The following is a 26,864-nucleotide window of genomic DNA, read 5'->3' as shown; positions in this document are numbered from 1 at the left end:
GCCGAGATACTGCTACATCCAAACAGGTCTCCTCTCTTGACACTACTAGGACCTCTCCTTGTTGTCCCGCATCTAGCATTCGTGATACTCCTACTCCTTGGAAATGACGCATACTACCCGGCCGCCAAGCTCCTGTGCATAGGACACCTGTCGGCTCTCCAGGTACGTTCCAACACCTATGCAGCGGCCACGAACCTTTCCTAACTTAACAGCCAGTATATCCTGACCATCTGTCCGATGCTGAGGCTGTATTCAGCGCTCTGGCATCAACAATGGGCAATGTTCTGGCCAGTTGTCCCAGCGATTCTTGCCGCCATGCAGCTCTATCTCGCCATGTTCGGCATGATATCGGGATCGGCCGTTATCATCAGCTGCATCCCTCTAATCACGGGTGCGGCTTCCCTTAGTCTGCCAGGATACGGAATGTTTCATTTTATATCCCATCACTTCAATAAAGGCGGCCCCATCCGCCAAACCTCCATCGCATCTGTGTGGCGAATCGGCGCTTGGATGGTACTGATATGTTCTGGCTTCTTTCTCTCCATCACACTCGTCATACTAGGCGCAGTCTCGGTGGTCGACGATTACGTCGTCTTCAGTGGCCTTACTGCGGTTAATTCTGTATTGATATGTGGCGATCTATATCGTTCATTAAACAAGGTGGAAAATCCCGAAACAATGTCTGAGGACACTGACTATCTAATCCATGTTTCTGATACTGCTGACAACAGAAGAAAGGCGGATGTGGGTCCGGCTGTGTAGTAGTACAAAGAGTCAGTAGGCTGCAGTGCTACAGCTGTCAGTCATTAGGATTACCCATCGTGGTCTCCTTGAGAACACGACATTGGTCACCAAATGTATGGACTTTGGGTGTTACTAAAGGGTTTATTAAATGCTTCCTATAACTTCTTGGGGTCTGAAACTTAAATTTGTAAGGGAATCGCCTCAGCGATCCCGTGAAGAACCCTAAAGGCGCAAACTGAACAACCCGGCGATCAGTGTAATATATGCCGTTGGGGGATTCGAAGAAGATAAAGTACGCCGTGTATAAGTTGAACTCCGGGGTGACCATGAGTACTGTTATTACAGGATCGATCGCTGTTGATTTACAAATACGAGCTGTGACAGTAGAGAGGAAACGCGTCGCAATGTTCGACTTGCATATTCCAGTTCAGCTTGGGTTCTGGCCAGAGCCTCCTGTACGAGCTGCAGGGAGGCGAGAGCTTGCATAGCTTCCTCTTCAAGGTCAAGGACGGCTTTCGTCTGCATTGTCGCTCGTTGCAAGGCCATAGTGTTCGTGGGGTCCTCGTCGCAGGCTGGTTTATTCTCACGCTGCTGCTTTGTCGCTAAAGACTGGCGTGTATTGCTGAGCCCAGGATTTCATCCTAGCTTTTCGGGGAAGGGGCGATAGAATGTATTATGCTTCCTGGTCGTGGGGTATACCTGAGCCTTCATTTTATACACGAGCTCAGGCGGAACCACCTAATCTCAGGTGTTATTTTGCACAACCAGTAGTAGTGCTAACAACTCGTCAAACGTGGCTTGGTTAAAAGGTCGACGGCATGGTCCCTTAAGCGGGAAACAGTAGGATAACACATGGTTAGAACCATAACAAATCTGTTTATATTGAACCATTGAATAAACGGGGGACAGATGTGCTTACCATGGTATGTCCATGGCGCGGAGCTAAAAAGATGTCTCTATTCGTCCTGCTAACAAGTGCAAAGAGCGACAAGCTTGGTGGGGTCGCCATGGTATCACGAACCTCAGCGGGCGCTGATGACATCAGAAATCTAATGCGTTTTTCAGTTGAGGTTATATTAGAGTGTGCGTCGTTGATCGTGGACAGATAATGGGGGTGTCTCACGCTACTTGGTCCGTCAGCAGGAAGTGCATGCCGTCCTGTTGTGTGTAGATTATCCATCCGGGTGATACTCTTGTTGAAGATACCATTAGCCAACTACACCCATAGGTGGGTAGGGTGGTCTTTCTTTCGAAGAGGCCTCCTGTAAGAACAGTGCACCATAGGGTAAATCAGCTAGTGGTCGGAGGTCCAATTGAGGTCGCATTACTGCAAAACTAATTCTTGGAGATCTAAGTGCTCTGTCATGAAGTGCACACGTTTCGACCACAATATGGTGTCGTGCCAGAAAGCCCAGTGTAGCTCTCCCGTGTCCACCTGTCTGCACTCTCATACCTCGGTACTGGTTGCACAGTTGTGCACATTGTGCATCCTCACCTTATCGGCACCAAGTCGATCCCCGGCTACGCCAGCACCTTGTCCACAGTCCCCGCGGCCTTACACCTCCTTATGTCATGTGGACTATATATAAATAATTAGTTGGTTGTGAGACTTGCGTATTCCGACGGGAGACATCACGTAAGGACAAGAAAACAAAGAACAACTAGCGTTGAAGACTTCTGGCGATGAGAACCCAAAGACTTAGCAAGGTAGATCAGGGACTCGTGTCCCCGAACTCTACATAAAGTGGCCTCTTAGCTGTTTAGGACTCGATCAAATAGGTTCGACGAAAGAATGGATTACATGCCCCTCAGGGTTCAATGCCCGTTTGGGACCATGACTTACATATACGACATTTTATGTAGTTACTCGAGAGGAGACACAGTATATCACGGCATTGTTTGCAGGAACCTCAATAGCTACTACTTGTCATGGCTGAAAGAAGGAGACGAATCATCCACACCGCTACGTAGCAACGGCGCTTCTTCTCCAGCAGAGCGTGGAATCGAAAAAATTATAACTGTATACGATGATTTCCGCACGGGGTCCACACTAGCTGCTGTTAAATGGAGAAATATCGAAGAACCGACATGGGAGGATGTCAAGACTCTAGTCGAGGGAAGAAGCCAAATGGAGAATGATCAGATACTTGCCTACTACAAGGAGGTAGATCTACGAGAGAGGGAATACCTCGGCGATACCCTCTATCAAGAGGTATCCTTGCCGGAGTAACGTACAACGCGGTGCGAGCACCAAAATAAGTCAATCAAATATAGCTAGGCTAAGTTATACAATTTATCCATTAGGTAAAACGAGTTATCGAGTATAGATCGCCTTCACAACTTCATAAATAAAGCTGATTATATCTGCGTATCAACTTTAACCCCCGGCTAGGCTACCGAGACAAGTATTAGTGTGGACCACTATCATCGAGAGGTCATGTCAAGGATCGAGTAAGTGATGATGACTCCGTTGCTAGGATTAAGTTATTTAACACAGTAGTAACCCGCATTGACGTACAATAATCTCAGGGCGCCCGAACATTCTTGTAGAATTCTGATAAGAAAGAGCGGTACACATAGTTTCGATCGTCTTTCTAGCCGCAAAGTTACCATACTGTGTCCCTACTCTGAGAGCTGCTGTTCCCCTACTGATCGATCTTTTCTGTCATCCAACCCTCTCCGAAGGGACTGCCAAAGCCCCAGGGGCCCCGCAGCAAGTAGGAAATTGGGCCCATGTAGGCTAGTCCTGGTCGAAGCCCAAGCACCCCTCTGATTGCCGACCTCAGCAGCGAAAATATGACATGTAACGAAGCAGATATTGTAAAGGCATGTGACAAAGGTGCTTTACTACGTCACAGAAACAATGATCACCAAATCACGCGCCCTAGTACTACAATATAAAGATAAGTCTTAGACGCCAGCTTGAGCAGCATCACTATGGGCTTCAGAATTACTCTCCACAACGACGGACTCCAAGATATTTGGCCCTCGTTCCACTTTGCATCTAGTGATCAAATGCAACCGATTCTGCCTGGCATTCTCCGGCCAAATGGATCGTATACCGCGCTTCTCCCGGATGAGGCCAGTGCTGGCCGTCTTTGGGCAAGACAATACTGCGAGGATGGGGCTAACTGTGCGATAGGAGACTGCGGATCATCAGACTGCTGGAGTCATTCTTCAGATAACACGACACTGTTCGAGTTCACACTGAATGCGGACACGTTTTGGTATGATATCAGTCTAGGTAAGTCGCAGGTTCCCACGTTTAGCATTCTATTTATTGACGTAGAAAAGTGGACGCTTTTACCTGCGGTATGACAGTCGTTCCTGAAGTGGAAGATAGCTTGAGGTGTAAGACTATTGCATGTCCTTACGAGTCTATACTTGGTACGTCTCATCAGCCCCCCCTTTGCCCAAAAGAAAACTTGATACTTGGAACAATGACCGCAGGGCAGGCAACAACAGCGCCATATTGTCTCTCAGATTGTAGGTTATATGGATCCGATGAATATTGTTGTAGAGGCGGTACGCCACAGTCGTGTCAACCAAGCAGTACATGGTTTAAGAATGTGAATGCATGCCCGCATGCCTATAGTTATGCCTTCGATGATGCATCCTCGCTATGGGGCTGCGACGTACGGGACGTAAATCATATCTCTGTGCGCTTCAATTGTCCTTAGCATAGATATAAGAATAGTTCAATATAGGTAATAATACTGCCTGATTAGTACCGTTCGCTTTTACTTCTTTACGAGTTGGCTTATAAGGTTATAGAAAAGACTTAAGCCATCAAGAGGATTACAATCAAGAACACGCTCCGTGTCCGCATCGTCTACATAGAATAGATTGTTTGGAGTACCGTAGGGCGTTAACACAATGCCAGGTCAGCCTGCCGACAATACCCGCAAAGTTCTATCTATACATGACGGACCTCCACTACTGGACCGCTACCGACTTCTCCTAAGCGTTATGTTCCAGCCCTTTTTGATTCTAAATACTCGGACATCTCGATCGTCTAAAAGGACTTGATCGTGTGAAGTTAATAAAAGCCTACGTAACCGCTTGCTAGTTGTGCTAGGAGGCTTACTTATTGATATCTCATGTTGCTATATCTACTTTTGATTTGAATGAACTGGTTCTTCCGGGTTATCAAAAGTTACTGAGGCGGCAGCCCAAGCTTGTCCCGCAGAAGACAGAGGAAAACAGCCGCTGCGAGATCACGGCGCAGGTCTGTAACAGGACCGGAATGACTCAGTAGCCAGCACCTAGTGGAATTGTATGGCCCTAGCAAGAAAGAGAGATAGAGCAAGAAACTGATCCTTGGCCCCTACCTCCTTCACTCTCGTGCAGTAGGAGGTATTCCTTATATAAGCTTGGGGGCCTGGAGAGATGGCGGGACGGTCATGGCTCCAGCCTTGCAGCCTATTCTTGTGCTCCCACTTTGAATCCAGTACTGCTGTCCTCGGGAACACCGGGAGGCCAACGGTCTAGTCACAGAGCTAGCTCGTGGTGGCACCGGCACCTCCAAGGCTTGGGCTGGCGTCAGCTCCGACAACACTGTATTCCGGACAGCTCACGGAGGGAGGCAGGACCGCCTAAGATTCTGTACCGCTCTGATGTACATCTGGGCCATTTTCAGTCCTGCACCTCATAACTCCAACGTCGCCATGCAATTCTGCCACTCCACATGCAACATTTTGAGAAATCGCATCCGACCACGGTTGATCACTCGTCTAGTAAAGCTGCCTTGGACTAAGCCGTACATCCCCTGTATAAGCGGCTATTCGAGTGGCTCGACCGGGTTAATTCCCTTATGATTTTATCAATGAGCGACCGAGGCTCCCCGTACAATCACCCCCGCAAGCACGACGTTATTGTTGTATTACACTTTTAGGATCTTGATTGGATAAACTTATTAATCCATGTCAGAAGATGTATTCAAGATTACAAGGGTTATTGATTTGGGTTGTCTGGGTTTGTTTGGGTTTGTTTGGGTTTGCTTGCTTGGCTTTGTTGAAGCCCCACTTAACATTCAAGCGAACCAGTGGGGGTTTGTGAAGGTTTGTTCTTGTTTGTTTGGGACCCCAGTGACAACTGTGGGGGTTTGTTTGTATGCCTTGACATAGACGGATTGAGCCACGCTATGGTAGCAGGAATAGGTTTCTGGCGCAAAAGCTGTTTCGTGAGCCAGCTGAAATGTTTTCCAAGTCATCAGGCGCCTTTATAGGATGGTGAGGTTCTTCGCTGTTTGCACTTGGCTAACAAGCAGTCCCAGGCCGACAATTCCTGCGATGTGGCTTCGAGGCGACAACAATGGACAGCGATGATCTCCTGGAATGGATGTCCCGCTTCAACAACCAACTGAACAACATTTTCGACAAGGTCAACAATCTTCAAAGCGAGCTTCAGACTGTTCGTCACGATGTGCATCGACTATTATCCCAACGACAGACAATTGCTAGGGCAGCGGCCCCACGCACAACAAGACCACGAGGAAAAGTGAAACTTTACTTCCCGGACGGGACGAAGTCTCCCCCCATACCCTATGTGACACTCATCCAATTTGCCTTTTTAAAGCAAGGCAACAACCCGATGTCTGTCAAGTCCTTGTATCAATGGCTGGCGTTAAAAACGGATGTCCATGATTTAAAGAAGTCATCATGGCAAAACAGTGTTAGGCACGCCTTGAGTTCAGATGATGGGTTTTGGAATGACAAGGAAGAGAAGGTGTGGCGCGTCGACCCAAGCAGAACCGCAACACTGCACTATAGTGAAAATTGGCAGTACTTCCTCAAGGCTTTTCCCGGCTTTATGGACGATACAACCTTGTCTGTATACCCGGCACTGTTAGAACAGCCATCACCATCCCACAATGCCAGATTTTATCCCTTCGAAAAGGATGTTTTTGGGGGAAACCTAGACGACGCCACTTATAGAAACGTCTTGAATGAGCTTAACACGATCGATCAAGACACTGATGGACCTATGAGCCTAATTACGCAGAGCCACAGTTACCTATTCTGAATTAGATACATTAGGTCGCACCCAGCATCAGGACTTTCATTTCACTCGGACATTAAATCCTCATATTCTCTTTTCGTGCTGAGAACGCCATCTACAGCTTCACTCATACAACGGCACGTCTAGGTGGATGCACGATCCCTCTTTTAATAGGGCCCCTCCGCAGGAGCAGCTTGGCAACAACGAGATTCCGGGCACTCGATTCGTGCGCAGTGAAGGCTACGTAATCGCAAGCGCGATTCAGAATAGCGAAACGAGTATGCGGACTGATTATGAAATATGAATGTCGACCACATTGTGGGCTCCCTAACTTGTAAGCAGATGTTGGTGAGCAATTCTTGGAGACTAGAACGAGGACGCCCTCGTCGAAGTTGCTCCTCTTTGACCAGAAACTGCGCCGGGCGTCGCTTTTAACTTGTTAAACATGGTATAGTATCACCAAGGCTTTCGTTTACATGCCTCTACGACTCAGCAATGCTACACGTTCTAGATCCGCTCTGGGGTGTCGCTCGTGCTGCTGGGATCAAGGAGGGACCACACTATTGCGAGTGGCAAATGACTGTAATGCAGCCCACGCGGCGCTGCTGTATGGATTAATTAATCCACTCCCAAAATCTAAACAAAACCACCTCTCGGCTACGAAGCCCTCCCACTTGGAGAAGGCAGTGCCCAGAATGCTATGCCATATATGTCACCAAGAACTCATGAAATCAGGTACTGCAAGTCGCTAGTCAAAACGGCATCGATGCCCATCGCGCGGTGACGGTCCCTCATCCCCTCTGTCCGCAATAAGACTTCTCCAAGCATTCGACTCCCTTCATCAGACACAAAGTGGAGATGACTGGCCCGAACTTGTTGCTCTGATCTGTCTTCGTCTGACACCCTGGTATTGGCTGTCTCTGGCACCTTCGGCATCATTTACAGACTTTTACCATACATATATGACTCCGCCGAGGTATCTATGATTGTATTATACGTCACTTTAACCGCGCCTTGCCCGTCGCCGTGGTTCCAGGGCGAGGTGTATCTCAACACCGTTGGAGCACCTGTGGTTAGCCACACTCAATGCTTTTGGTTGAATGGACGTAGAAAAGCCTTGAGCGCAGCACTCTGGTCACCGTTCACTCTTGCTCCTCCAGCCAGGGGAAAGACCTTATTCTGCTGCTTCGAATACTTCTTGAGGGCCTTTATAGTTGGAAAAGTCTTTAGATTGCGAAGGAGCTCATTCGTCGAGGCCTGAGAGTTACGAGACGCGATCGCGTGTCGCGCGCAGTGTAACAGGTCGAAAATGTTGACATGAATTGCCTGTAGGATCTGGGACGTGCAGAGCACAAAGCGTCAGCTATTCTGGGCCGTAAAAAGACGCAGCAATTGGCCGGGAAAAGGCGGCCGGAGCATATCCAGCTGGAGATGGAATGAGGCTCACCCTCTTGCAACTAGTGATTGACCGTCCGACCTCTCCTCCAGTGACCACGGCACGGCATAGCGCCTGCCATGCAGCTAGATCGTTACTGCTGCCGTACAGATCCTCTAGCTCTATGTCGATGGCCTTGTGAAAACGTTTACTTAGAGCTTCGATCTCTTGGTAGCTCTTGCGGTCACCATGGTACTCTTTGAGCTGCGCAAAGCTGAAAGAGGACGTAGTGAATGGGTCGTATTTGAACCCCTCAAACGCCCGAAAGAAGCGATCCAATTGCGTATCGATATCGACGTTCGGAGAGGAACCTCCCACACAGACGATAGCAGTGCATAGTGAGTCCTCGCTGGTAGGTGTAAGTTCTAGATCTGACGACGACGAAGAGGTCCAATGGTATGTGACATCCAAATCCTGGCAGCGAGCGCATAGTAATGTGAAGTCCTTGCCACAGCATGGACATGTGTGCGCCATGTTACAGGCTTTCGCTGATATGTGGCTTGGATCGTGAAGTTCTTGCCCTGGCCGGAGGACGCGAAGTGTAACGACCTCACTGACGCGGGCGCCTCCCAGCCGGCGATGCAAAGAAAGGCTCGCGGGGGATAAGGAGCTTGGCAGCATTATCACAGGGGCATGTCAGGCGATACTGTCTGAAAAGAGTCGGGCAATAGCAAACTTTTCGTTTGAACTTTAAACAATAATCCTGCTGGTATGCTATGCTAAGATTCTGTCGCAATGGCCTACCAGCCACTTGCCAGGCGAATCAAATACCGTCCGTTATTGAAGAATCCTTTCGCCGCAGAATGTTTGTTTGCAATGGTCGTGCATTGTTGGTGTGTACTCCCCACCTCTTCCCAATCTCTCCTTCTCACCCATCTGACTGGATTGAGCTTTCCGCCACACCCCACGCCTCCCTCTCCTCCGCCAACCATCTCGGTGATCTATCATCAGGCAAAAATGCTGAGGTCCATCATCTCTGTGTAACATAAGCCGAGTCGTCGTCCGGAGAGAAGACAGCCCATGGGCGTCGCACCTGTGAGGTTAATCGCAAAAACAAGAAATTGTACACTTCATCTGCATTGCGTCGGCGTTGGGGGGAGTGACTGCGTGTCACCATCTTGGCAAATTGCCCTTGAGGAACCATGTTCCATTTAGAGCCAGATCAGAGTCGTCAGTGAGACGTACGCTACGCAGGGGAAGACGTAAGCCAGTCAAGAAGAGCAGGTGCACGATTGCCACACAAAAAGACTAGATGCACAAAGTAGCATGGACCGGTCTCGGGTTGCATGGATAAATCATACAGAACATTGAGTAGGCATTTCCAATATTTAGCACAATAGGATGTGTCTTTGTCTTTCCTCTCCCAATTAGCTCTTGGGATTATGTAAAAAGGCGTCCAGCAGCCGCATCAATCTGTCGTTGAGAGCTGCTCGGACCTTCACATCTAGAAGTGCGACCCTGTACCCGATTGCTATCGAGCACTGCAACTTTTCTTCATCACCCAGACCGACTTGGAAGACCTGGACATTTGGATGACAATATGGTGAATTTTCGGGCTCCCGGACGAACTGGTTCAGGATCCCCTCCAATTTCGGAATAGACCGACTTCGAGGAATGTCTATTTTGATCGCCGTTCGACTTCCCTTGCTCCGGGATCGATTCTCAATGAACAAGTTGTTCAGGATAATGTTAGAGATCTGCAAAGTCTCGTGCGTGTCGGAGCGAGAGAAAACCGTGAAAAGCAAAGATATCTTTATCACAATGAGCTGTTCCCTTTCGGTGTTCGTAATGACTAAATCATCACCAACATCATATGGGTGCTTTACAAAGAGGAATATGCAAGACCCAATAAACTCCTGAGCAGTCACTGCAAACATGAATGACATTGACAGAATCATTGTCCCGGCTGTTGCGATGCTTGTTAACAATGATGCTTGGAAGAACGAGACTAGAGCGCGTTATGTTAGCCTACCGCGAACAAGAAAGGTAGCTTGGCTTCTCTTACAGAAAATTAAAAGGGTAATAAAAACGACTACGCATAAGCAGACCTTCTCCAGCGATCGGATTGCTTGGGCCATGTCGGTCTCGTTGCTAGTAATTGCACGATACTCCTGTCCAATCTCTTTAATCCTGCGACCCCACTCTTCATTTGATAGGTTTGTAGTGACAACACTGCAACTAAACAGCTCGTTGAGTGGCTCTAGTTTACCGCGAAAATCGCTTCTTGAGATAGTGTTGACCTTTTCGAGACCAAGTTTCTCCCAAATACTTGCGGCGAGCTGCTCGGTAGAGGCCTCCTCTCTTAGCATTTTGAACACATTATGATCGTCTAGGGGATTTTTCATCACGAGCCTCTTAAAACAGTTCCTATATGCCAGTTGTCGTTTCTGCGGCGGCTCACCCGTCCTATAAAGCTTTTGAAGATTGTCCGCATCCTTTTTGTTGCCTGCTTTCCGGAGCTGAAAGGACTGGTGCTGGTAGCTAATCGATACGAGTTGTATAAACACCTTCTCCCCGAGAAGAACCCCTGATGCGATGAAGCAGGATATGAGGATGTTACTACAAGTCGTGACCCATTGAAAGTCGCCATGGCCTCTCTCCATGACAGCCTTATATGTCATCCATGATGCTAAGAAGGCCAGGAATCCCGCGATATAGTTCTCAAGCAGGTAGAGAGCCCTTTCATACCTAGGCTTTGTTATGCTAACAACGCCGCAGAAGAATTTTATCATGGAAGGTAGGACGTGTGCGAATGCTTTGGCTCCCCAGAGCGAGATCCAGGTGGCTTCAGCCCATATGAAGAGATCCAGAACCCGCGGACCGGAGACAACGACGTTCCCGGTTTGAGTGTTTACAGTCAGCTCGCCGAGCTTCGGTTCACTGCCCTTAATGCTTTTGATTGCTAGCAAAGTGCCAATTGGTATGGCTAGAATGATGGCGATGGGTAATATGTACAGTACATATCGGCCGGCGGTTGGGAGCTTATGAACATTTCCGTATAATCTTCCTATTGAATTGGGTTGTTCTCCTTTTAAATCGGCTTGTTCTTCTTCTCTGGGCTCGGGAGACTCCAACATATACCGTCTGCACAGAGGGTCCTGACCATATATATAGTTCTCCATTCTGTTTGAAAAGTTAAGGTCTGTAGAATCATAGACGGTTTTTATTCTAGTTCCCTGACATACTATAACATTGAAATATCATTATAGTTATGCGAGAAGGCTCTGTCATACTGTTGACTTGCGAGTAAATTACCTTATGCTGAAAAGAACATTTATTACACTGTACTGTACAGTAGTGACCGCGAGATGTGTCCGCTTTTCAGACATTACTTGACGTTCCCGCACGGACCAGCACGGACTGTGCCTTGTTGGCTCGTACTGTGCAAACCATTCCACAAAAAGCACTCTCCGTAAGTGGCGCAAACCACTTGCGGCCACATTTTTATCCAGCCCTAGTCCTAATCCATCCGTATCGCAAGGCATTTCGAAGCAGAACTTTCGGCATAATATCAACGAATTTTCAATATGGCTATCAAAGAGATCTTGTCTATAGATGTAGGCTTTCTTTCGACACTTGATTCAGTCGGTGCACACATTCACAGCTTCCTGCTTCGATCATTCTTTTCCACATTGCAATCGTCTTCAAGAAGTCTTCTAGCACCTTGACTTTCCCACAAGCACACGCCATCTTCCTCAGAGTATTGCGGACCGATGAAGCATCCTTTGGGTGAGATTACGGCGAGGATATACGCCGCTAGCTCTACTCTATTCTTAGCCTGGCAGTGGTCTCTTTAGCATCAGGAAAGATCTTGGAAGCGGCAAAGTTAGCTGGCTGGACTTTCACTCACCGACTTTTCGATTGGACAGGCCGATCTGTGTTTAGCTCGGCACAGCTGGAGGCAGTCTTGCGTTCTGTGTTATAGAAAGTCCTCTGGTGGAGGCAGCCTTGCCACAAAATCTTTCCACTTTAAGGTCTTCCCAAGATACATTGAGATCGCTTCCAATATATCCTTATCCCAATCAGGGGAAAAGAATTTGATCCGTGGAGGTTTTTCAGCCCGGTGGTCAGACAGCCGCATCACGACCTGCATCGCTGTAGTCTGCGAGTACTGAAGACCTGCAATTGCCAAGTCTTGAAGCTCGCCGGCTTGCTTTCCAAACAGATCAAGCTCATCGAGCAATAGTTTCCTGGCTAAGCCGCTTGTGTTGCTCCCAAGTTCAATTGCCAGAATGCACTGGACAGCTTTATCGATTAAATCGCGTGCGCTCTGAGTCTCGAATAACAAACGATCGTTATTTCTCGAAATGTGCCGATGGTGGAACGGCGAGGACATGATTCTGACGATGAACCTCCTCTCGCCGCTTTCGTCAGGAAGGTTGTAACTCTCAAAGGTGCCAATTGTGGCGCAGATGTCCTTAGTAACGGAGTTTTGTCCTGGGATTGTCGCGCGTCGATAGTGCATGAAGAGGTTTCCCGAGTCCGGGAGGTCTCGGAGCTCGCTGACCTCCATCCCGAACATGAAAGGGAGGATTGATTTCGTCCGTGCAAATGGGGAGAAATAGAGTAAGAAGCAAGTGGGGTTAACCGGTTTCTATAGGAGAATTAGTTGCATGTAGTGGGGCTGAAGCGGGGGAGGCATACACAGTGACAATTGGCAACTTGTTCACAGTCAGGAATTTCATGCCCAACGCACAGTACTAAGACAAATTTCCACGCGGTTTCTACTCATGCCTTAAAAGTATGGACCGTGCGGAGATCATCGTAATCAAACTGCTTGCGGAGACTGATTTCCGGTACTTCTGTACCTTATCGCCTTTATTGCTCTAAGTCCAGGCAATGCCGTACTGTACGGAATGCGCTTACGGACAAGTGTGCCTCCACAAAGCACTAGTTTGTGGTGCAGCCAGCACTGTGCATGCCACGATAACCCCGCACAGGTTGGTCCGTGCGGGGATCGCAACTAATATCGATAAAATGGACACGGATTGTGGTCACTACTGTAGTGTCCCTAGATTTCAGAAGACGTCATGAAGTGCGTTACTGTTCTGGGCATTGGGCAGTTATCTCAGAAGGACATCTGATGAGACGGGGTGTGGCCCGAACATCCATGGAAGTAATGTTGATAAAAGCCGCGCTTTTTTAGCTGCCGGAATGCACGCTGAATTAAATGGACAACAATTTGACAAGATATATATAGGTCTGTGGGTGATACTGTATTATTAAGCACATTCGCCTGCTCTTCCTCTATTTCAAATTGTATGATATAGTTATTCATGGGCGTACTAGTATGTTTACGTAGTTAGATTTTATGGGTACGACCGCCAAGGAGGACGGAGAGTATGGAACTATGAGGATAAGCTACAATCTGATGCCACTACTCGCGTAGTACGGTGATACGATCCGATGTCCGGAGTCAACTGTCTGATCGGCGCTGTAGGGCTCATCTCCTGTCAAGGTAGGTAGGACCTTGCGCAATACTGGCTACGTGCTGTCGTGCTCTCTGGGGTTGTCGTTCGTGTCTCTTGTGAGATAACACACTTTGATCAACTGAGTGACTACGTCGAGTGAAGGGTAAGGGTTACACTTAGATTGATCGCTGAAGTATAAAGGGAATGGCTGGTTACAAGAAGATCCACCGTTCTATATATCTTTGTTCTTCATCGGTGTTTCCCTTATTCCTGCTACGTCGATGCGTCGCATGGGAACGAGTCGTCGTCGCGACCCAACTGCTAGTGGTCGCATGCCCACTGTTCAGTGTCGGCTGCTGACGTACGGTAGAGTGATCACCTAATAATCGCCCGCCAATCTTTGCTGGCCCGCCCTTGTCCCTGGCCTGATCATGCGGCCTTGTTTGTGCTGCGCTTCTTTGCTACTTCAGCCCCAAATAGTTCCACTATTGGTTGAGCCGTCATATAGGGCCTGTTTGATAACCTTCTCCCGGATGTAATGCTTTGTCCTCGACTCCTGCCTGGAAGGCATGGTGGAAAAATCGCAGGGCATGATACAACTGCTCGTAGATATTAACTTCTACACAAGCTGCCCCCTTGTCGTGGTCCTTGCTAGTTCAAAATGAGATTGAATTACTATAATGTAGGCGCCATCCAATCGAGAGCAGTAGGATTAATAGATATAGGACTGAGCATGGCATGAGGGCCTATGAGATCCATGATGCCGTGGTCTTCCTTCGTCCCTAGATCTATATCCGTGTCCAGAATATTGGTGCTGATCTCGTCATATATCCTTTGGGTATCCTCGTCCAAGTTGAGATCGAAATCAAAGACACCGAGCTCGGTGTTATCGGAGAGCGTAGAAAGTGCCATTGTTGGCACGTCGGCAGTGCTATTTATGAAAGGGTCGTTTTGGAGGAGGCCTGACATTAACATTGCAGGTGTCCTTTGGGCCATAGGGATATTATATAGTATGGAGTACAGGGCTGACATGTCGTTGCGGAAGACGGCATCGCTTATAGAACTCAGGGTAGACTCGAGCTGCTCGATCTTTTTCTTTATCGACCTCTGCTCTTCGAGCTTCTTCCTGCGATGCTTTTGTTGCGCTAGCCGATTCTTTTCTTTTCGCATTAACTCAGTCTGTCGCGCCATATTGTCTGGTGAACTTGTTTGGATTGGCCTTAAGGGCTCCTTTCCTCCTGAGGTTCATCGCCTCTATATCTTAGTCTTTCTTCGTTCATGATCGTGCTCAACCACTCTGAAGTCCCAAAATACCAGTATTTGCCTAATGATGCTGTCAACAGCATCCTCCAGAGGCTAAAAATGCACCAAGATCTGAAACACTGCATTATGTGAACTCTCTCGAGATCTTGTCTCCAATTCTACCGCGGCCCAAAATAGCCGCGTCTGAAACCAAAAGATTATGTCACTTCTCCGTGAAAGGACACTTGCTGAGTCTCTGCCTCGTGTCAACCCTCTGTATTCGAGTTGTGAGCGCGAGTATTCCCTCTCCGATTGGCGCTAACAAGAGATATGACATAGGTTCGACAAATCGCCGTAGACTGCAAAACAGGCAAGTGATCACTATATGACAAGTGCTACTGCTTTCCATGCATTGACACAGCGAGTCTCTACCTTCCACATCAGCCATGGACGCTACATGCATTTTGTGTCACAAGAGACGGTCCTCTAGACGGAAGACACAGGACACTGTCGACCGCTACATATGCTCCAGGGCGAATTGCGGGTGGATCAAGAACTTGATCAACCCAGTAACCCATAACAGCCCATGTCCCGTCAAGGTCGAGATTCACTGCTACCCACAAAGTCCCAGTACAAGTCCGACCTCTGGCGAACCAACGAAGGAAACTACACTACGCCCCCAGCATTCGATTGCGGAGCTCCACGGCCAGGAAAGAAGATACCAGCCATTCAGACATCAGCCGCAAGTGAACTTCTCGACAAAACCAACAAGGACCGATCTTGCCGGGTCTAGCAGGGCAGGCATCCGCGCCTACGAACTATACTAACAACTCCATACGATTGTCGCCTGTTTCTCCATAAAGCCGTTATCCTAAAAACGGGGCAACGCATACTTCTTCCATGCGCAACCAATCCGAAACATTCCGAAGCCAGGGCTCAATATGAGTAGCCCTACAAAGCTGGCCCTTCTCTAGCGTAGGGGGAGGAGTCGGCCTGGAGTCAAAGAAATGCCAGCACTTATCCGTTATCTGATAGTTCACCAGCGGTTTCGAAGATTTACTTCGCTTCTCAACCGGCGCATTGCAGAGGGTGACTCAATTCACCCCACGATGTCCTTTGTGTTCTGACCTCTAACCTTTTCAGTTTATTGAATGGTAAGATCTTATAACCATAAGATCAGCCGGTTGGGATTCTACTACGGCTTGATAATAAGCTATATGGTGGAATATTTATTGCGTTGAAGCATGATAATGCATGCTCTCGTTGTGTATCTTAATCTCACGCCGTCTCTCGTGATATCAAGTGCGCTCTCTTATCCAAAATTCTACTTTCACTTTCCGCTGTTTGACGCCTCAGAGTTGGTCCTTCATGAAGGTGGCCTGGATAAATTGAACGAGGGCGTCAACGTCCGCTTTTGTGGACATAGCACCTACACTTGCTCTAACCACCCTGAGCAATTCATGAATGGTCAGCAGTCGAAGCCACCAAACTCAGATGTGACGTGGAAACTGCTGCTGAAACAACGGAAGGACTGGGGTCATAGGTGCTGGGGGCTACCAGCACAGTACTGATAACAACGTAGAAGATTCCTATACTCAACAGAATACTCACCCGGTAGGTGTCCCATGGAGGACACCTTTGGCTGATCTGCCACACATGGAGCCTGCTTGTAGTGCGCGATGCAGCATCCATGACTCATATCCCAGGACTGCGTAAATTCCTCCGGGATTGCACACTCCTACATTCTCGATGTCAGCATTAAGAGTATCATCATGCCAGTTATCGGTTCACCCGTCCATTGCTCGGCTCACCTCCTGACCTGACATATATTCCGGCTTGATTCGCTGCTTCTTCAACTTCCGTGAAAGGAACATATTTCCCATCATGACCGATGATATTGAAAGCAACTGCTGAGCCATGTCTGAAGGTACTCCCGACGGAGACATCGTCTTGCTTCTGGTGTTTGTAATGGTAGATTTGACACACTGACCGCCCATTGTAGTGCCGCAGCGCCACGAGCCCTTGCTGCCACCGCGTGACAAGATAGTGTGTATGGTCAGACACCACCTCCATCGACATGAAAAGTCGTTGGTGCGAATCGATGGCTTCGCCAAGGGCGAGAATGCTATGGAAAGGGAGAGTCCCATCCTCCAGCCCTTCATGCAGATTATCATCAGGTCCTTCTTGGCCCTTGGAACGGTGAAAGACGTCCTCGATCACACCGACAGCCTCGACCGTTCCACCTCCGAAATATCTCCTAAGACTCAATATATGGCCAGACTCTCTGCGGACAACCAGAGCCCCTACGTCCGGGAAACCGAAGATCTTATAGAAAGACAAGCATGTGAAGTCCGGTGATGATGCTGGATCTGAAAACACTCGAGACATGGGAAATGTCATGGCCAACGCTGCAGCATCCAGCAGCGTGTATGTATTCTGTGAATCGTCAGCATGGCGCACGTGCCCTGCCCATTCCAAGGGCAGTCGCCTGCCAGTCAAGTTCGATTGGGCCGGGTACGCAAATAAGCCTAAGGAGTGGCGATCCGGCAGTTTGACATCGGCAGTAGCTGGTCGACGAAGCCAGTCTTCGACCTCTTCATCACTCTCGAAGCAGTGCGACTGGTTGTTCGACCACTCACGAACTCCAACGAGGCTGGTATGCGCGTCCCTGTGATATCCGTACCAGAATGATTTTGAACGTGTCTTCTCTCCCAAGTCTCGGAAGGCTTCCCCTACAAGCTTGATAGCTGCTGTAGCATTTGCGACAAAGACAAGATCGAAGTGTTCCGGATTAGCACCCAGGAAATCTAGCGTCTTCGCGCGGACGTCTTCAACGACATTGCTGGAGAGCCTCGCAGGAGCATTTTCCGAGTGGGGATTTCCGTACAAGCCTGTCAGCATCTTCTCGGTGAAACCTTCGATCGCCGATTTCGCATATATCGTGGCTCCACTGTGGTCAAGATATACTCCTATTACAATATAGTTCCAGGTCAGACTTGTAATTGTTAAACGACTAACGTATATGACTAGCTATGCTTAGGAGTTCTGGGTAGCTCACCAACGTTCATATGCGGATACTCAGTCAGCCTCATCCGATCGACATTTTCGTTATACGTTCCGGCCATCTTGCTAATGGAGCGCATGCCGAAAACCCAGCCTAGCGAGAGCCTGAAGGTTACTCTAGTTGGAACGCTATTAGTGTCGGGGACGAAACCGGGCAATCAAAGCTGCAAATAACGAAGACGTGCATACATCAACGACTATTATACATGACATCCTAGTCACGGCCTTATCCTGATTGCTTTCAACCTATATTTGTTACAGTCAAGAGTTGATGTATGATCTTGTTTGCGGAGCAGACGATTGCGACCCCGCCTTCTAGTGCTGCTTTCCGTTCCTGAAGTGTAGTGTCACCCCACCCTTGGACAGCCTCGACAGCGAATTGACTATGGGATCATAGTCAATTTCGTCCTCGAGGAAACCTGATATGGGCTTTCCGAGCCATTTGCTCTGGGTGCTAGATTATCAGGCGATTTCACGGTTTGTACATCAAGAGTGTATGCTCTCAGACTGATTTCGCTGACAGCCTGCGACAAATGGCTGCATTCGTGCCAGAGCCTTGGGTGGCCTTCAAAAGCGAGAAAGCTTGGCGCTGCCAAGAAAGGCGTCAGCTATCCAAGCACCAGCTGGCGGCTAGCTGTAATTGTGTTGGTCTTGGAAATCGGGTCATAATGTACGGTGTGCTAGGCGATCTGGTCTTCTGCTTCCAGAGCTCCAATGAACTCTCCTTGCCTCTGCCCGCGAGCAGCCACTCGAGGGATCATCGACCAAGAACCTAATAATACTAGTAGAGCTCATAGGGACGCGATCTGCGTGATCGATATATACCGTACCGACGAATCTGAACGACGCGCTTTGACTCGAACACAGCGAGCGAAGACATGACTTGTGCGATGTTGTCAACCAAGACGGCAGAAAGGTACTATAGTAAGAGATATATAATACCCCGGTGCAGATATGTTAGTTTTGGGACATCTTTCCAACCTGCGGACACCGTCATTCTCGGTACATTAGCAATGATAGAAATGACCTGTGAGGAGTGACGAGATCAGAGAACTGCTTAGCAGGTTTGGTACCTGCAGTTGCTCACTTAATCATTTCGGCGTACTGACGCAGCGTTCGTCGATGATTCTGTCCGAGCCTCGAAGCTGTACCTGTGCAATTCAGGCGCCATGCACGGTGTGCAGTCATGTGGGGCCAACAACGCACGACACGTTGGGTGCGCACCGGTCGATGACCGCGGCACAGAAGCATCAGGTTAGGTGATCGACGCAGCGTTGGGTTTGTGTTGATCCGGATAGTCGAGGACTGCGCTTGTATGGCAAGGCGTCGTTGAAAGCTGAGCCAGGGCGCGTGCTAAAAGACCGGCTGTGGGTCTTGGTCCCCTCCCCCCCCCGACGAGATCTCGGTTCACAACCACTAGTAAGCTCTCGATCATGCAGTGACGCAACGCAGAGACATTTCTACGGAAAAGTGATCACGGTAGAACTCGAAAATAGGGCAGTGCGTATGACTCAAGTTGCCTCTGATCAGATGACACATGCCCTCCAGGCGTAAAGTGAGGTTGGCGGAGGACGACTCGGGCGCCGTTGACCCCACTTTACAGGGTCTCCTACCTCTGGCGCCACGCCCCGCAACGACGGCACACGAGGCGCCCGAGACCTTCTCAACTTCCCCTGGGATTATGCGAATCCTCATACTGCTCTCGAGCGAGCTGTAGCGCAACAACGTTGCAGTGATGTTGCGAGCTACGAGGGCCGTCGAGATATGCATTGAGTGAGAAGTCACGACCACATGATACCATTGAAAAGGGGGACACGAAGAGTGTATGTGAAGCGTCTGTTGCCGGGGGTAAGCTACAGAATCGATGGTAATCTCTTTAAGCTAGAAGCATGCTTCTCAGGCGCGGTAAGACAAGGCCGCTATGGGACTGTTGTAGCCCTCCGCTGCCGGGACACTGCACCAGACTTTTCGTTTCGATATGAAGGTCTCCATCCGACACGAAGTTGACTTCTTCTGTGCATTCTAGGACTGGTCGAAAGCAGTGTTAACATGCAGCAATATGGAGTCTCAAGGTATATGAGCCGCCAGATTACGCCTGCAACGCAAGACATGAGTTATTTTGCGGGATATGATCAAGATACTCCGAAAGTCACAACTCGCAGAGTCTTTGACCAGAACAAGCATCTGCTGTGGCCATTTGGTAATCAGCCATCTTTTTGTCCGCAGCAGTCATTTGTTTAACGGAGCCAAAACGCATGAGTCAAGCTTCGGCGTGACAGGCTATGACTTAAGTCCTTGCTTATGATGATCTTCTTAATATGCGCTACTCCAGAGTACACCTTCTAAGAAGTTACTGATCTCAACAGTACTTGTGGCTTTACGACCCATATCTGAAGTCGAGGTGGGCATTTCCTTGTCTGCCGTAGATTTCTGTGCTCGTACATTCGCTTCTGGACGAACCTTGTGCGACCGTGAGTTATTAACCCTATTCTGCATGCTTGAGAACTCCCAGGTGGTCCTGGCTCGAGTTGCTGCCGACTGCTACTTGTCATGTTTTCTCCCGCATCATCAACTACGTAAACACAGCTAATTCTCTCCTGAAGCGAACCCGCTATCAGCGACAGAATGGTATCAAAAGCGAACGTATCACCCAGTACAGCGCACAGCCGCAGTCATGAAGTATATCACCATTGCCTGTGTTCTTCTAGCGTGTGCTGCCGCTGCGGACCTCCACGGCCACGAGCGCTACCGGCGGCATCCAAAACAGCGCGTTCACGCGCATAAAAAACGCCATACATGCGATGAGGACTTGGCGGTCACGCCGAGTTCTGGACTCGTCCTCGTATCCAGTGCAGACTCCAGCTCCTCTGCTGGTGTGTATACAGCGCAGGCGGCGGCCGCCACGTTAGGCGCCGGAGCGGGTTTCTCTGGGGCAGCCATTTCGGTTTCTGTTGCTCCCGAAGAAACCTCCGAGTCGCCTGCTAGCAGCGAACGCACTTACTCCATTACTGGGGACATCACTTACTATGATGTCGGCCTTGGTGCTTGTGGGTATGATGACTCGGTGCACAATGATACCGGTTTATTCGCTGCCGTGTCTGCAGAGTTTTGGAACGGCATCAGCACGCTCACCAACGCTGGCCCTGGCCTGCCTCTCCACCCTCTTTGTAACAGGAAGGTCACACTCTCCGCTCCGAATGGCAATCAAGTGGTTGTCACTGTCCGCGACAAGTGTCCCAGCTGCGCCAAGGAAGCCATAGATGTCAGCAGAGCTGCATTTCAGGCTCTTTTTGGTAACCTGGATGTTGGCCGAACTAAGGCAAGCTGGAGTGTGAGCTGGTAAGTCCACCGTTCTAGTCTTCGGGCTGCTCCTATCATTTCCGTTTATTAGACAAACGAACAGTGCCCATTTGCATTCCTCCTTCTCATGGATGACGGTCCCACACGGCACCCGTCTCTACTAATCCACAGGATCACCTATGCTCGGAAGATCTTTACCACAAAACGAAATGAGTGCGCATGTCTAACCCTATCCTGGCGCTTCTGGCAAATGGGGCATGCTCGCATGCACTGCACTCGCAGGAACTAGTGAGTCGCTGCCCAAGGGAGAAGAGGCCGTATTCTTTAATCACATAGCAGGGCGACCCGCATATATATTAGGAAAGATAGTGAACCACCTTTTGTATCAAGAGATTTGTATAGTTTCTTTCAAAACGATCTTCAGACGACGAGTTGATGGACAACATCGCAGGATGAATTATGACGCGGCGTGGCAGGACGATTGGTGTGGTCTCTGATGAGTCAGCGGCGCCCAAGACTCAGGACTGTGCTAAGATCAATGTAGCTGTGCTATGGCAGGCCAGACTGACACCCACCAAACGATGGAGGGGAAAGAGATCTAGCTCGTTGTGTCATCCTTTAACGATAGACATCTTTTGAATTTACCCCCTAGACGTTATTGAAGTCCTTAATACCGACTAAGTGATTGAGCTTTTATATATCAAAACCCGGAGAGCATGCTGTCGCAGAATAACCCGGAACATGACTGTCACAGTGCGGAAAGGTGTGCACATCCGACCCGAACGTAGGCGCAACGGATGATGCGCTAGCATAGATCTGACAGCACCGGATGCAGGGTCCGCTCGCGGACCGGTCACATTTCGCGTCAGCTACTCAGCACGAGGGTTGCGCAATTCGCGATCCGGGCAATTCGCGTTTCTGATTGGCGCGACCCGCTCATTGACTGCAGCAAATCCGGACAGGGCTCAATGACGCCTGTCGATGAGACGAACGCAGAGAGAACCTTAATTGGACGTCCTTTCGAAGGACCTTGCGCGCGGCTCTTTCTGGGCCTCCCGATACTTGGCCGCACATGCCACGAAACGGACTGGACAATTATGGTGGGTCGAGTCACCCGTCTTTCCTTGCGGCTCGGAACAAGGCGTGAGGTGAGGTTCCTGAATTATGTGGGGTGCCTCCCCAAACGGCGCCCGTCGACGGCCGCTGCTTTGACGTCCTGCTGGTGCAAAGCCTTCTCTGCAGCAAGCTTGAAGGGGCAGGACCCCACTCCTGTGTCATTGCGAGTAGGTCTGCGCCGCCCAGATGGCGCATCATGTTGTATGGCTGTCTCTCTTTCCGAATTACTCATTCCGACAAGGCTGAGCTGGGGCTAGACAAAGCCGATGAATGGCGACCAGGAATTCCGCCTTGGGGTGGCCGACGTGTGGAAGTTCCCGCTGGCAATTTGGGGCGCAGGCAAGCCCCTGACTCACGCAGGCAAACCGTCCAGCTCGTGGCACGAAAGTGGACCGTGGCACTTGCACCGGACCCACTAACCGGGAGCGTGAACAGGGGTCCTGATGTGCTGTGCCTTCGCGCGACGAGAAGGCCCGTCCTGGGTGTCGACCAACAAGGCAAGCCAGCAACAACCATATAAGGTCACCATCAGCTCGGCATTTCAGGCCCGCATCCTGACAAGAGATCCTCACCCATTTCAAATCACACGAGAAAACGCACTACCGATCCCCAAGCTATGATGCACGCGTGCAACGCTGCCCGAGCGGCGTCCGGAAAGCCAGCCACACTGGCCGCGCCTGTGGCGTGGGCAACATATACAACGCGTTGCCGAACGCCCAGACGCTGTCAAACGACCGTCGATGAAGCTGCCGCTCCTGAGAAGCCGCGTGTGTTGCCGAAAAATCTTCAGTCCATACAGTCCTTCAATGCGCTTGAGGTCCTGGCGGATGGTGCGCGTCGTTGCGACGGCGAGCACCAGCGAGATCCAGCGCTGGAGCATGGACTGCGGGAGCTGAGTATACTCCTCAAAGACAACTCATACATGGGATCAGACCTGCTCCAGTGCTTTGCCAGCTTCCCGGAACCTCCTACGGATATACAGCGCGCTCACCGTACTCTGACTCGCTGGACGCCGTGGTGAAGTTCCTCTTTTCTATGGCCACTTCATGGACCGAGTTGATGAAGAAGCATGCGGCACACGGTTATCCATTGCTGATGGATGAGGCTAGGACTGCTGCATCTGGATCCAGACGTTTTGCAACTTGTCGTCTTCCGTGCCTCCAGGAGGACAGCAGGTGTTCCCCGCGAGCCTGTCGGCACGCAGATGTAGTTTCTATTCGAGGATCAGGACTTTCATCGGTCTGCGGATGGTTTTTTTTTTTTTTGCCAAATGCACAGGATCCTGCCTATGCGAATTACAAAGTCAATCTTATCCAGCGATACCAGGAGTTGGCCCACACCACCCGAAAGCCTAATCGACCCATGCCTCCATATAATCAACATAGCAACAACGATATGTTCAACAGTCGGCCTCGCCAACAGCTGCGGCAAACAATGCGCAGAGCTTTGTCGGAAATGTCCCCTCTCCAGCGGCGCCAAACCAACAGTGGACGGCCCTGCCAAGCCAAACGATGTCCGTGATCGTTGGATCTCTTCACAACAATCCTCCCAGCGTTTCCCAAGGAGTTGCCGCTCGGCCCCAGGAGTCAGCAACCTCGATGAATGTTGCAAGTCATCAATTTTCTACGACCTCGCAAGCACCCTCTCCTGGACGGCAGCGCCAACACAGCACGCGTTGCGTACTGAGGCGCCGGGTTTAGCCTGGCACAGTCAACCCCAGAGACTTCACAGACACATGCGCGGCCGAATGCGCATATCTCGGAATTATCGACAAATCAGCAGGCTAGTGGTGCACACTGGTCCAGTGGCTCACCTGTTTCAGCTCAGTCGCCCGTCGTGCAGGCTTCGACGGCCATGCGCACCATTCACAAACGGCAGGCTGTTCAGCCTCAACAAGCCTTTGTGGCACAGCCAACACCGACTGAACCAACCTCGACCGGCCTCTTGATCCCAGGCCGCACTAACCAGATTCCCATCAATGAATCCCCGAGTGATCCGCAGGATAGTAACTGCATCATGCGTACCCTTCATCATGCCCACATTCGTAGTCCAAAGCGCCTCCGTATACGACCCGAAGCACAGAATGAGCGATACTACCAGTCAGTCAGGAGACTCGTGTTAGGTCCTACCTCAATTGCCCCTAGCGCCGTGGTCCACAAATTCAGCTTCCACTTGGGTCCTAGAGATCGTGATCGTTTGACACATGTCGAAACCGATCCCGATGATCGACTCCCTATTCAGGAATACACCAACGGAACCGTACGCGTCCGGATCCACTACTGCTATCTGCTCGACCAGCGGCACAGCATCACTGACAGCGACTGGGTCACGAAAGACGTTATCTGGCCTGAACACCTTTTTCTAGAAGTCAATTATTCCGGCTTGACCTTACGGCGAAAGGCGCACCATTCCAAAGACTTACCGGTTGAGGTTCCAGCAAACGCGCTCTCGGAGGAGAACCACCTTCATGTCTGGGTTCCGGAAACTGCTAAACGCCCACGGCAGGCGCCGAAGAACAGTCACCCATATCTCGCGGTAGAGCTTGTCGAAACGCTAAGTCACTCAGCCATTTTGAGCTTGGTCAAGGCTCACGGCATTCAGCAATCCTCGAAGACTCTTAAAGTCATCAGGCGACGATTATCGAGCACTACAGCCAGTAATGATGATGAGATCGCGGTGGTTAGTCACGAGCTGGTCATTGACTTGGCAGACCCATTCACCTCCGCAATCTTCAAGACTCCGGTACGTGGCATGAATTGCACCATCTTGAGTGCTTCGATCTGGAGACGCGGTTGAATACCCGATTAGGCAAAAAGAAGACATGCACGTGCGGCAAAGGGGGGTCATCGTGTCAGAGTTGCCCAGATGAACCTTCCTCCGTGGACAAGTGGAAGTGCCCACTGTGCTCAGGTGATGCTCGGCCATACAGCTTGCGCATCGACGAATGGCTGGCTGAGGTTCGCGACAAACTCGAGAAAGACGGCACATTACGCGCCAAGGCCATCCTTGTGTCCGCGGATGGAAGCTGGAAGATCAACGAGGTGGTCGAGGAGTATTTACCGCCTGGAGCAGCGCCAGAATTTGGTAACAACAAGTCTGTTGCAGCGGTGGTGAAGGAGACGCCTGTCATTGCCATCGACAGTGACTAAGGTGAAAAGCGCAGAGAGCCCTGATAAGTTGCTGGGTGTGTCTTCTCAGCCTTTCCATAGACTTTCATTAAAGCATTGAGCCTGGGTCAAAACTGGCGATTATATATCTGATAAAAACCAGAATCCCTCTATGATATCCAGTTTGTAAGCCGCGTGCGGGTCCCAATGCTAGTTTGGCTTGCTTAGTTTTACGTCTAATCTTACACTTTTAGTGTCTTAGCAACTTATAGGGCTTACAAAATTACTACCATACTGAAATATCTCTGATCGGGGAAAAAGAAGAGCATCACTTTTCATCGAATGATTCGTTCATAACGTGTTCCTTCATCCACCTCTTACTACAGCGCGATTCTCCAGGTCCCAAGGGACATAGAGGCGCTCCCGCATCTCCTGCGCATTGGACGCGTGGGATGGCAGAGCCGATGGTTATCGCGGGGGCTTCTGCTGGGCTCGACCAGAGTAAACACCACCCACACGCGGGCCAAAGCGCAGAGGCACCGCAGGCGGCGCGCGCACACACCGAAGGTGACACTGAGGCGAGCGTTTGAACGCAGAACTCGACTATCGAACAAGAAATTGCCGACGTATTTGGGAATGAGGATAAGGCGTGCCTCCACGACCTCCTCGAGAAATTCTACGCCCTCCGTATACGACGCGACCGAGCCTCGAGCGGGGCACGACCGAGAAACATATCGAAGGCGCCATCGCGAAAACCGTACAGGTGACTATCGACGCGGAGGAGAAGAAACAGAAACCTACTTGGGCCGCGGTCGCGTCGAGCCCGCAGCTTAGTAGCAGTGCATGGCAGCCCCCGGTTTGACATCCCCGAACGCAGGGAGATGCAGGTAATAATATCGGCCCCCGAGGGGAACACACTCCCTGACAGGGACCCAAAGCGACGGTGGAGGGTGTGAACGCCGCCCTGTGCGGCCGGGACACTCTAGCAGCGATGCGCCTTCAGTCCGGCGATATCATGATAACCTTCGCGAGTAAAGCGGCCAAGCCCGGGCGCGACGACTAGTGGCTGGAAGGGGCCTACGGCCAAGGGGCGTTTCTGAAGCACCGCCAAGTCGCGGTGATCGCGAAGGGCATACCGACGGCACTACTGGCAGCCGCGCACGATGAGCGCACACTGGCCGCGCACACAGCGACGGAGAATAAGGCGGGCATCACAAGGTGCAAACGGGGCCTCCCTATGAACAACCAAGCGGCGAACGCATCGCTCATCATTTTCACCAACGGCGTAAGCGCAGCTCAGGAGCTGGTCCAGCGCGGGTCAGTCCGGCAGGCTCGAATTTTCGACTACGAGCCTTACGACCCTAGTCTCCGCGGTTCCTTCAATGCTACGACTGTTACGGCTCCGGCCACAGGGCCCGGGTGTGCAAGGCCAAGCTGAGGTGCGGG

At 50.3% G+C, this 26,864-nt stretch overlaps 8 protein-coding genes across 8 annotated transcripts; 4 read left to right on the top strand and 4 right to left on the bottom strand.

The window, feature by feature from the left end:
- Positions 1-3,759: 3,759 nt before the first annotated feature.
- Positions 3,760-4,424, top strand: B0I36DRAFT_258115 (thaumatin; the record flags this gene model as incomplete). The annotated part of the gene is made up of 2 exons (XM_046151058.1): positions 3,760-3,988; positions 4,039-4,424. 2 exons carry the CDS (start codon positions 3,760-3,762, stop codon positions 4,422-4,424), a joined length of 615 nt encoding a protein of 204 aa, XP_046003805.1.
- A 1,633-nt stretch (positions 4,425-6,057) lies between these two features.
- On the top strand, positions 6,058-6,768 carry B0I36DRAFT_356826 (uncharacterized protein; the record flags this gene model as incomplete). The annotated part of the gene is made up of 1 exon (XM_046157690.1): positions 6,058-6,768. The coding sequence occupies one exon, from the start codon at positions 6,058-6,060 to the stop codon at positions 6,766-6,768; it is 711 nt and encodes a 236-aa protein (XP_046003804.1).
- A 1,468-nt stretch (positions 6,769-8,236) lies between these two features.
- B0I36DRAFT_218849 (uncharacterized protein) lies at positions 8,237-8,467 on the bottom strand (the record flags this gene model as incomplete). Its single annotated transcript, XM_046149001.1, has 1 exon — positions 8,237-8,467. A coding segment is annotated over one exon (231 nt), but the record flags the coding sequence as incomplete, so codon positions are not given.
- A 3,218-nt stretch (positions 8,468-11,685) lies between these two features.
- On the bottom strand, positions 11,686-12,723 carry B0I36DRAFT_342936 (uncharacterized protein). Its single transcript, XM_046156116.1, has 2 exons — positions 12,030-12,723; positions 11,686-11,957 (listed from the first exon to the last, which is right to left on the bottom strand). Exon 1 carries the CDS (start codon positions 12,699-12,701, stop codon positions 12,099-12,101), a length of 603 nt encoding a protein of 200 aa, XP_046003802.1. The 5' UTR covers positions 12,702-12,723; the 3' UTR covers positions 11,686-11,957; positions 12,030-12,098.
- Positions 12,724-14,265: 1,542 nt separating this feature from the next.
- Positions 14,266-14,781, bottom strand: B0I36DRAFT_356824 (uncharacterized protein; the record flags this gene model as incomplete). The annotated part of the gene is made up of 1 exon (XM_046157689.1): positions 14,266-14,781. The coding sequence occupies one exon, from the start codon at positions 14,779-14,781 to the stop codon at positions 14,266-14,268; it is 516 nt and encodes a 171-aa protein (XP_046003801.1).
- A 1,403-nt stretch (positions 14,782-16,184) lies between these two features.
- On the bottom strand, positions 16,185-17,957 carry B0I36DRAFT_258199 (pyridoxal phosphate-dependent transferase; the record flags this gene model as incomplete). The annotated part of the gene is made up of 4 exons (XM_046151074.1): positions 16,185-16,281; positions 16,444-16,570; positions 16,644-17,801; positions 17,891-17,957. 4 exons carry the CDS (start codon positions 17,955-17,957, stop codon positions 16,185-16,187), a joined length of 1,449 nt encoding a protein of 482 aa, XP_046003800.1.
- A 2,954-nt stretch (positions 17,958-20,911) lies between these two features.
- B0I36DRAFT_216876 (RlpA-like double-psi beta-barrel-protein domain-containing protein-containing protein) lies at positions 20,912-21,223 on the top strand (the record flags this gene model as incomplete). Its single annotated transcript, XM_046148977.1, has 1 exon — positions 20,912-21,223. A coding segment is annotated over one exon (312 nt), but the record flags the coding sequence as incomplete, so codon positions are not given.
- Positions 21,224-22,820: 1,597 nt separating this feature from the next.
- B0I36DRAFT_437103 (uncharacterized protein) lies at positions 22,821-25,460 on the top strand (the record flags this gene model as incomplete). Its single annotated transcript, XM_046162888.1, has 3 exons — positions 22,821-23,328; positions 24,012-25,053; positions 25,200-25,460. The coding sequence occupies exons 1-3, from the start codon at positions 22,928-22,930 to the stop codon at positions 25,458-25,460; spliced, it is 1,704 nt and encodes a 567-aa protein (XP_046003798.1). The 5' UTR covers positions 22,821-22,927.
- Between the last annotated feature and the right edge of the window lie 1,404 nt (positions 25,461-26,864).

This window comes from Microdochium trichocladiopsis (assembly GCF_020744255.1).
Source record: "Microdochium trichocladiopsis strain MPI-CAGE-CH-0230 chromosome Unknown B0I36scaffold_20, whole genome shotgun sequence".
NCBI classification, from domain to species: domain Eukaryota; kingdom Fungi; phylum Ascomycota; class Sordariomycetes; order Xylariales; family Microdochiaceae; genus Microdochium; species Microdochium trichocladiopsis.
The sequence above is the reverse complement of the archived record's forward strand: the minus strand, read 5'-3'. Positions and strand labels throughout refer to the sequence as shown.